Source organism: Capra hircus, chromosome 3, assembly GCF_001704415.2.
Source record: "Capra hircus breed San Clemente chromosome 3, ASM170441v1, whole genome shotgun sequence".
NCBI lineage: Eukaryota > Metazoa > Chordata > Mammalia > Artiodactyla > Bovidae > Capra > Capra hircus.
The window spans coordinates 250,540-260,743 of NC_030810.1; the positions used below are offsets into that span (position 1 = coordinate 250,540).

General features: G+C 40.5%; 1 protein-coding gene across 1 annotated transcript; it reads right to left on the reverse strand.

Annotated features, from left to right (window-relative positions):
- LOC108633800 (small proline-rich protein 2E-like) lies at nt 7,417-8,811 on the reverse strand. The gene has a single exon (XM_018039657.1). It carries the CDS (start codon nt 8,790-8,792, stop codon nt 8,574-8,576), a length of 219 nt encoding a protein of 72 aa, XP_017895146.1. The 5' UTR covers nt 8,793-8,811; the 3' UTR covers nt 7,417-8,573.

Consider the following 10,204-nt stretch of genomic DNA (forward strand, 5'->3'; position numbering starts at 1 on the left):
ATTTGTCAGTATGCTGGAAGGAAGCATAGGTAATTTATGAGTCATTTTGACTAGCACAGGGTGCCCAGATAATTGGTCAAATATTATTCTATGTATTTCTATTTGTATTTGAATGAGTTGGGCTTCCCTGGTGGCTCAGTGGTCAAGTGTCTGCCTAACAAGCAGGAGATGCCAGTTTGATCACCAGATCAGGAAAATCCTCTGGATAAGGAAATGACAACCCACTAAAGTATTCTTGCCTGGAGAATCCCACAGAGAGAGGGCTACATTCCATGGGGTCACAAAGAGTCGCACACAACTTAGCAACAGACTTTCACCTTTCAATATATAAATCAGTGGTCTGGGTAAAGGAGGTGCCCTCTATAATGTGGGTTGTCCTTCATCCATTGAAGGCCTCATTTTTGAGTTCTTTTTTCTTGTTATCATCTTTGTTTTTTTTAATTTTTATTTTTACTTTATTTTACTTTACAATATTGTATTGGTTTTGCCATACATTGACATGAATCCGCCACGGGGGTACATGAGTTCCCAATCCTGAACCCCCCTCCCACCTCCCACCCCATATCATCTCTCTGGATCATCCCCGTGCACCAGCCCCAAGCATCCTGTATCCTGTATCGAACGTAGACTGGCAATTCGTTTCTTACATGATAGTATACATGTTCGTCTTTGTTTTGTTTCCTTTTTGTCTATTCTCTCTGCTTCTTTGTTTCTGTAAGTTTGGTTTTGTTGCTATCATTTGTGTTGAGTTTAGTGTGTCTGTTTTATATGTGTTGTGTGTGTGTCTGTGTTTTGTTTTGTTGCTGTCTATTTATATTTTTACAATTTTTCTTGGGTTTTGTTTGTTTTCTTTTCCTCTTATTTATTTTTCTTCTTTTCTCTGGCCACAGTTGTGGCTTGTGGACTCTCGGCTCCCCAGCAGGAATCAGACCTCTGTACCTCTGTGATGGGAACACTGAGTCCAGGACGCTGTACTGCCAGAGAATCTGGGGTCCATAGAATATCAATTCACATGTGCTATCCTGGAAGTGTGTATTTCAACACCAAGCCCCCACTCTACCCAACTGCCTATAGACTCCAGTGCCTGTCTAGACTCCATGCCAAACAAGCAGCAAGACAGGAAACAGCCCTGCCCCTCAGTAGATAGGCTGCCTAGTAATTCTAGGCTCACAGACATCCCCAAACACCCTGCTTATCAGAGGGAAAAGACTCAGTTCCAATCGCCAGAGCACAGACACTAAGCCCTCCCACAGGGACGCTTACACAAGCACCTGGACCAATCTCACCTATCAGGGGACAGACAACAGAAGTAAACGGAACTGCAACCCTGCCACCTGTGAAAAGGAGACCATAAAAACAGTAAGATATTCAAAATATAATGACAGAGAATTATGTTGCAGATGGAGAAGCAAAGTATAAACCCAGAAGACCAAATGAATGAAGTGGAAACAGGTAATCTTTCTCATAAAGAACTCATAGTATTCAGAATTCTGTTTCCATTGTTTCCCCATCTATTTGCCATGAAGTGATGGGACCAGATGCCATGATTTTAGATTTTTGAATGTTGAGTTTTAAGCCAGCTTTTTCAATCTCCTCTTTCTCCTTCTTAAGAGGCTCTTTAGTTTCTCTTCACTTTCTTCCAGAAGGGTGGTATCATCTGTATACCTGAGGTTATTGATGTTTCTGCTGGCACTCTTGATTCCAGCTTGTGCTTGAACCAGCCCAGCATTTCACATGATTTACTCTGCATATAAGTTAAATAAGCAGGGAAACAATATACAGCCTTGACTTCCTCTTTTCCCAGTTTTGAACTGGTCTGTGTTCCCACCTAGATAGCATATTAAAAAGCAGAGACATTACTTTGCCAACAAAGGTCCATCCAGACAAAGCTATGGTTTTTCCAACAGTCATGTATGGATGTGAATGTTAGACTATAAAAAAGCTAAGCACCAAAGAACTGATGCTTTTGAACTATGGTGGTGAAGAAGACTATTGAGAGTCCTTCAAAGTGCAAGGAGATCTAACCAGTGCATCCTAAAGGAAATCAGTCCTGAGGATTCATTGGGAGGACTGATGCTAATGCTGACACTTCAATACTTTGACCACCTGAGGTGAAGAAGTGACTCATTTGAAAAGACCCTGAGTCTGGGAAAGATGGAAGGCAGGAGGAGAAGGAACGACAGAGGATGAGCTGGCTGGATGGCATAACCAATTCGATGGACATGAGTTTGAGCAACCTCTGACCGGGAAGCCAGGTGTGCTACAGTCCATGGGGTGGTGCAGAAACAGACACAACTGAGCGACTGAAGTGTCCTGAACTCGACTGTTCCATGTCTGGTTCTAACTGTTGCTTCTTGATCTGCATAGAGATTTCTCAGGAGGCAGGTATGGTAGTCTGGTATTATTATCTCTTTAAGAATTTTCCACACTTTGTTGAGACCCACAGAGTCAAAAGTTTCAGGGTAGTCAATGACACAGAAATAAATATTTTTCTGGAATTCTCTTGTTTTATCTATGGCAGTCAGAATTACTGCCATTACCCTTATCATAATTTGGCCTCAGGCCAAACTACAGGGAGGGAACACAGCCCCATCCATCAGCAGAAAGTTGGACTGAAGATTTACTGAGCGTGGCCTTGCCCACCAGAGCAAGAACCAGTTTTCTCCACATCCAGTCTCTCCCATTAGGAAGCTTCCACAAGCCTCATATCCTCATCCATCAAGGGCAGACAGAATGAAAACCACAATCACAGAAAACTAAGCAAACTGGTCACATGGATCATAACCTCATCTAACTCGATGAAACCATGAGCCATGCCATGTAGCACCACCCAAGAAGAGATGGTGGAGAGTTCTAACAGAATGTGTTCACTGGAGAAGGGAATGGTAAACCACCAGCATTCTTGCCTTGAGAACCCCCTGAATATTATGAAAAGGAATCATAAAGATCAGAGAGAGAAATGAAGGAAACAATAGCAAAGATTAATGTAACTAAAAGGTGGTTCTTTGTGAAGATAAACAAAACTAATAAACATTTTGCCAGACTCATCAAGAAAAAATGGTAGACGACTCAAATCAATAAAATAAGAAAAGAAAAAGAAGTTACAATTGACACGATAGAAATACAAAAGATCATAAGAGACTACTACAAGCAATGATATGTCAATAAAATGGACAACCTGGAAGAAATGGATAAACACTTAGAAAAGTACAACTTTTGAAGACTGAACCAGAAAGGAACAGAAAATATGAACAGACCACACACAAGCACTGAAATAGAAACTGTGATTAAAAAAACTTCCAACAAACAAACGTCCAGGACCAGATGGCCTCACAGGCAAGTTCTATCAAACATTTAGAGGAGAGCTAACACCTATCCTTCACAAGCTTTTCCAAAAACTGCAGAGAGAGGAACACTCTCCAGCTCTTTATATGAGACCAAGAACACCCTGATATAAAAACTAGTATGGGAATACAAAAGACCCCAAAAAGAGAAAAATAGAGGTCCATATCACTGATATACATAGACACAAAAGTCCTCAACAAAATACTAGCAGAGAGAAACTGACAACACAGACAAAGCAACACACAACACAATCAAGTGAAATTTATCACAAGGATGCAAGGATGTTTTGCCGTCTCCTAGTCAATCAGTATGATACACCACATCAAAAGAACAAAAACCATTTGATCATCTCAATAGAAGCAGAAAAAGCTTTTGACAAAATTCAATAACCACTCATGATTAAAAATTCTCCAGAAAGTGGGTAGGTAGAGGGAACCTACCTCAACAGGGAAAAGTCAAATATGACAAACTCAAAGCAAATATAATTTTCAATAGTGAAAAAATGTTTATAATAGCCAGAACATGGAAACAACCTAGATGTCCATCAGCAGATGAATGGATAAGAAAGCTGTGGTACATATACACAATGGAGTATTACTCAGCCATTAAAAAGAATATACATTTGAATCAGTTCTAATGAGATGGATGAAACTGGAGCCAATTATACAGAGTGAAGTAAGCCAGAAAGAAAAACACCAACACAGTATACTGACACATATATACGGAATTTAGAAAGATGGTAATGATGACCCTGTATGCGAGACAGCAAAAGAGACACAGATGTATAGAACGGACTTTTGGACTCTGAGGGAGAGGGAGAGGGAGAGGGTGGGATGATTTGGGAGACTGGCATTGAAACATGTATACTATCATGTAAGAAACGAAGTGCCAGTCTATGTTCGATACAGGATACAGGATGCTTGGGGCTGGTGCATGGGGATGATCCAGAGATGATATGGGGTGGGAGGGGGGAGGGGGATTTGGGATTGGGAGCTTGTGTACACCCGTGGTGGATTCATGTCAATGTATGGCAAAACCAATACAGTATTGTAAAGTAAAATAAAGTTAAAAAAAAAAAGAAAAACTGAGAGCACTTCCTCTAAGATCAGTAACAAGACAGGGATGTCCACTCTCTCCACTGTTATTCAACATAGTTTTGGAAGTCCTAGCCATAATGATCAGAGTAGAAAAATAAATTTAAAAAAATCTAAACTGGAAAAGAAGAAGTAAAACTGTCACTGTTTGCAGATGACATGATACTATACATAGGAAATTGTAAAGAGGTTACAAGAAGACTACTAGGGCTAATCATTGAATCTGGTAAGGTTGCAGGATACAAAATTAATGCACATAAATCCCTTGCATTCCTATATACTAGCTATGAAAGATTAGAAAGAGAAATTAAGGAAACCTATTTACCACTGCAACAAAAATAATAAAATACCAAGGGCTAAAGCTACCTATTGAGGTAAAAGATCTATACTCAGGAAACTATAAGACACTGATGAAAGAAATCAAACAGGACACAAACAGATGGAGAGAGATACAACGTTCATTAATCTTCTTGGTTGCTATGCTAGTTATGTCTGGGTCACCTCCCTGCTGGAGCAAGCATGGTGGTGAGGTGATGATAGTGATGATGGTGATCATAGAGACAATGGTGATCTGCTGTCTTCCCAGTGCCATTGCTGTGCCCCATCATGTACAAATTAAATTACAAAAATCATGTAATTTTTATGCCTCAGATATTTTGCACTGTAACACTATTTTCCCCATTTCAGTAAAGGGACTTTAATTCTGAGGAGTTAAATAATTTTCTACTCGAATTAGTCAAGCAATAATTATCATGGATTTTAAATTCTATAGAAATAGAAAGTGATCTAGTTTCATTCTTTTACAAGTGGTTGACCAGTTTTCCCAGCACCACTTGTTAAAGAGATTGTCTTTACTCCATTGTATATTCTTGCCTCCTTTGTCAAAGATAAGGTGTCCATATGTGTGTGGATTTATCTCTGGGCTTTCTATTTTGTTCCATTGATCTATATGTCTGTCTTTGTGCCAGTACCATACTGTCTTGATGACTGTGGCTTTGTAGTAGAGCCTGAAGTCAGGCAAGTTGATTCCTCCAGTTCCATTCTTCTTTCTCAAGATTGCTTTGGCTATTCGAGGTTTTTTGTATTTCCATACAAATCTTGAAATTATTTGTTCTAGTTCTGTGAAAAATGTGGCTGGTAGCTTGACAGGGCAACCACTTGTAAAAGAATGAAACTAGATCACTTTCTAACACCGTACACAAAAATAAACTCAAAATGGATTAAAGATCTAAATGTAAGATCAGAAACTATAAAACTCCTAGAGGAGAACATAGGCAAAACACTCTCAGACATAAATCACAGCAGGATCCTCTATGATCCACCTCCCAGAATTCTGGAAATAAAAGCAAAAATAAACAAATGGGATCTAATTAAAATTAAAAGCTTCTGCACAACAAAGGAAAATATAAGCAAGGTGAAAAGACAGCCTTCTGAATGGGAGAAAATAAGAGCAAATGAAGCAACTGACAAACAACTAATCTCAAAAATATACAAGCAACTTATGCAGCTCAATTCCAGAAAAATAAACGACCCAATCAAAAAATGGGCCAAAGAACTAAATAGACATTTCTCCAAAGAAGACATACAGATGGCTAACAAACACATGAAAAGATGCTCAACATCACTCATTATTAGAGAAATGCAAATCAAAACCACAATGAGGTACCACTTCACACCAGTCAGAATGGCTGTGATCCAAAAATCTGCAAGCAATAAATGCTGGAGAGGGTGTGGAGAAAAGGGAACCCTCCTACACTGTTGGTGGGAATGCAAACTAGTACAGCCACTATGGAGAACAGTGTGGAGATTCCTTAAAAAATTGCAAATAGAACTACCTTATGACCCAGCAATCCCACTGCTGGGCATACACACTGAGGAAACCAGAATTGAAAGAGACACATGTACCCCAATGTTCATCACAGCACTGTTTATAATAGCCAGGACATGGAAACAACCTAGATGTCCATCAGCAGATGAATGGATAAGAAAGCTTTGGTACATATACACAATGGAGTATTACTCAGCCATTAAAAAGAATTCATTTGAATCAGTTCTGATGAGATGGATGAAACTGGAGCCAATTATACAGAGTGAAGTAAGCCAGAAAGAAAAACACCAATACAGTATACTAACACATATATATGGAATTTAGGAAGATGGCAGTGACGACCCTGTATGCAAGACAGCAAAAAAGACACAGATGTGTATAATGGACTTTTGGACTCAGAGGGAGAGGGAGAGGGTGGGATGATTTGGGAGAATGGGAATTCTAACATGTATACTATCATGTAAGAATTGAATCGCCAGTCCATGTCTGACGTAGGGTGCAGCTTGCTTGGGGCTGGTGCATGGGGATGACCCAGAGAGATGTTGTGGGGAGGGAGGTGGGAGGGGGGTTCATGTTTGGGAACGCATGTAAGAATTAAAGATTTTAAAATTTTAAAAATAAAAATAAATTAAAAAATTAAAAATAAATAAATAAATAAATTCTATAGAAATAATCTTTTTAAAAAGAGCTTTCTTTGTTTTTTAAACAGTGTATTTGTTTATTAATGTATTTTGGCAATGCTGGGTCTTCACTGCTACATGGGCTTTTCTCTAGCTGCGATGAGTCGGGGCTGCTGCTTGTTGTGGTGTGCGGACTTTACACGGAGCTGACTTCTCTTGCTGTGGAGCACAGGCTCTAGGGTGCTTGGACTTGAGTAGCTGCAGCTTGTGCGCCAGTAGTTGCGGACTCTGGGCTCTAGAGCACAGGCTTAATAGTTGTGTTACGTGGGCTTAGTTGCTCCACAGAACGTGGGATCTTCCCAGACCAGGGATCGAGCTCATGTCTCCTGCACTGGCAGGCTGATTCCTTACCACTGACCCATCAGGGAAGATCAGAAAGGATCTCTGATACTACTCAAAATTCAGGCAACACTGATTGTGGGAGCTGGAACTTCAGGATCAAAGGATAGCGATAAACCCAAACACAAGATGCTATTGCAATAAGTGCTTTTAATAGAAAGAAAACATTTTTGCCATCACAAAAGAGAATTATAGTTTATTCAGGAAGTGGAGAACAAGAAACAGTTGTCTAGTTGGTAGAAACCCCTGCCCAGGTGACAGACAGACACAGAAGATGGAGAGAACCTTCTGATGGTGCCCAGGAGGAGAGCTGCTGCTCTTCTCTCTGAAGCACTGTGTTTCCTCAGCTGTCTTCCCAGAGGCAAGTGGTGTAGCAGCCTCAGGAAGGAAACCTCTGGCTGTCAGGAGTCCCCATAGGCATAATGCAGGGTGAAGGATGGAGAAGCTTCTTCTGTATCCATGACCCGCTTTGAAGAGAAGATGAAGGTGGAGCTGTGGAGCTAAATGAGTCAACTGCAAATATGGTGGTGAGAACAGGGGGTGGTGATGATGGTGATGATGGAGACAATGATGACCTGCTGTCTTCCAAGTGCTATTTATGACTCTGGCATGTACCAACTAAATTATACACATTCATTGAATATTGATTCCTCAGAAGTTTGAAATGAAAATACACTTTTTTCCTACATTTTACTAAAGGGATTGAAAACCTGGAGAGGCAAATATTTTGTTCCTCAAACCATCAAGTGATAATTAAGCAAAAGTTTTGATAAGACTCAAAATTTAGACAACACTGATTGTGAGAGCTTGAACCTTGGCATCAAAGGATAGAAACAAAACAAGATGATGATATGGTATTACTAAAAGCAGCTTGAAAAGAAAGGAAACATTTTTGCCATCACACAAAGGAATTAAACGAATTGTAGTTTATTCGTGAAGAGGAGGATAAGCAACATTTGACCAGCTGGTTGAAACCCATGCACAGGTGACAGACAGATATAAGAGAGGGAGAGAATCCTCTGATGGTGCCCGGGAGAAAAGCGACTGCTCCTCCATCTGAAGCTCTGGGATGGTTTCTCAGCTGTCCTCCCAGAGGAGAGTAGAATAGTAGTCTCAGGAAGGAAACCTCTGGCTGTCAGGAATCACCACAGGCATACTGCAGGCTGAAGGATGGAGAAGCTTCTTCTGTATCCATGATAGGCTTTAAAGAGAAGATGAAGGTGGAGCTGTGGAGCTGGGTGAGTCAGTTGCCCTCATCCTTTCCTGACCAGATAAAAGCTGATGCTTCTACTTGCTTTTGGGTGGGCACTTCTGCTGGCATTGTTGGGGAGGTGGCACAGGAGGGCATTTTTGCTGACACTTTGGAGGGGGGCATGGCTCAGGGCACTTTGGGGGTGGGCAGGGCTCAGGGCACTTTGGAGGTGGGCAGGGCTCAGGGCACTTGGGGGGGCACACTACTGGAGGTGGCTGGCAGGGCTGCTTGCACTGCTGCTGCTGATAAGACATCTTTCTGGAGTCTTCGAATCTGAAAGAAGTTAAATGACAGTGTTCACATGAAGGAATTGCTACAGGGAGAAAAGTCTGAGCTTATATAACACCATCAGATAGAATCTGTGTAGTCTCTAACATGCTTAATTTCTTCTACTCTTTTTAACAAATTTATGACTTCTCCCTCCATCATCAAGAGAGTATTTAATTAGTCAGAAGAAACCCTTCTCTCATACAATTATTCCAAAATTTGTTTTTTGTTTGAAAGAATCAAGCAATATTTTCAGTTGTTACTTTGGTTTTATAAAAATAGCATCTTTAAGAAAATCCATCATAAGTTCTGAAATTCTGTGTAAGCTCACAAGCAATTTCCATCATCATTATCTCTCATGAAGTCTGAACAGGATGACTTGTGTACAGAGCAAAGTTTCACCGGGAAGGATACAAGGGCTCTACACCTTCTAAGATAAATGCTTCTGTACCAGAGCGAAGGGATACCAAAAACTACAGAAAACAGAAAAGTACTTTTGTCCTTACCTCTTCATGTCCAAAACTTCATATTTATTTTATTTTTAAATAAGAGAATTCAAACTCTGTACCAGAAACTTAATAAATACAGTATATCATTGGGCAGAAATTTCAAGTTCCTATCAACCATCGACAAAGTAGCATTAAATAAGATCATAACTTTGGACACAGCATATTTGCTCTCTCCAGCATAAATTCAACATTGGGAGCCCCAGAACAAAGTAGAACCGAAGGATCAGACTCACCAGTTTCTCCAAAATTAATCGGGACTTGAGTAGCAGGAGGATGGTTGTGGTGCAGCAGAGGGCCTTTTTATTGGGCCTTACTGCCCCTCCCAGGGGAAGTGGAGCTGCCAAAACTGGCCTGGTTCAGTCATTTCCCAAGCAAAATGCAAATCCATCCATAAGTGGCTTGACAGGGACTCTGAAAAGAGGAAACATCCTGCTCCAGGATCTCCTCACTGGATTATGTTCTCATGACTCAGAGAGTCTCTGCCTTAGCTCTCAGGGATTTTCAGCAGTGGGAGGATTTGGCAGGTTCTCTAACTTGTAGTCAAAGGCTCCCCTTCTTGTTTGAGGAAGATGGCTCTTTTCTATCTTTCACCTTCCTTGAGTTATAAAACTTCCTATCTTGTTCCACTTGAACTGGTTGCCATTTTGCAGTACATACTGAGTTGAAAAGGGCCTGGCTACATGGTGACAGCTTTCTCTCTACCTCAAGTTCTTCTATAATGATTTCCCCCTTGATCCATGGCCTGCTAATCTAAGTCTCCTTTCTTCTTGTCCTGTTCAGACTTCATGAGAGATAATGATGATGGGAATTGCTTGTGAGCTTACACAGAATTTCAGAACTTATGATGGGTTTTCTTAAAGATGTTATTTTCATAAAATCAAAGTAACAAC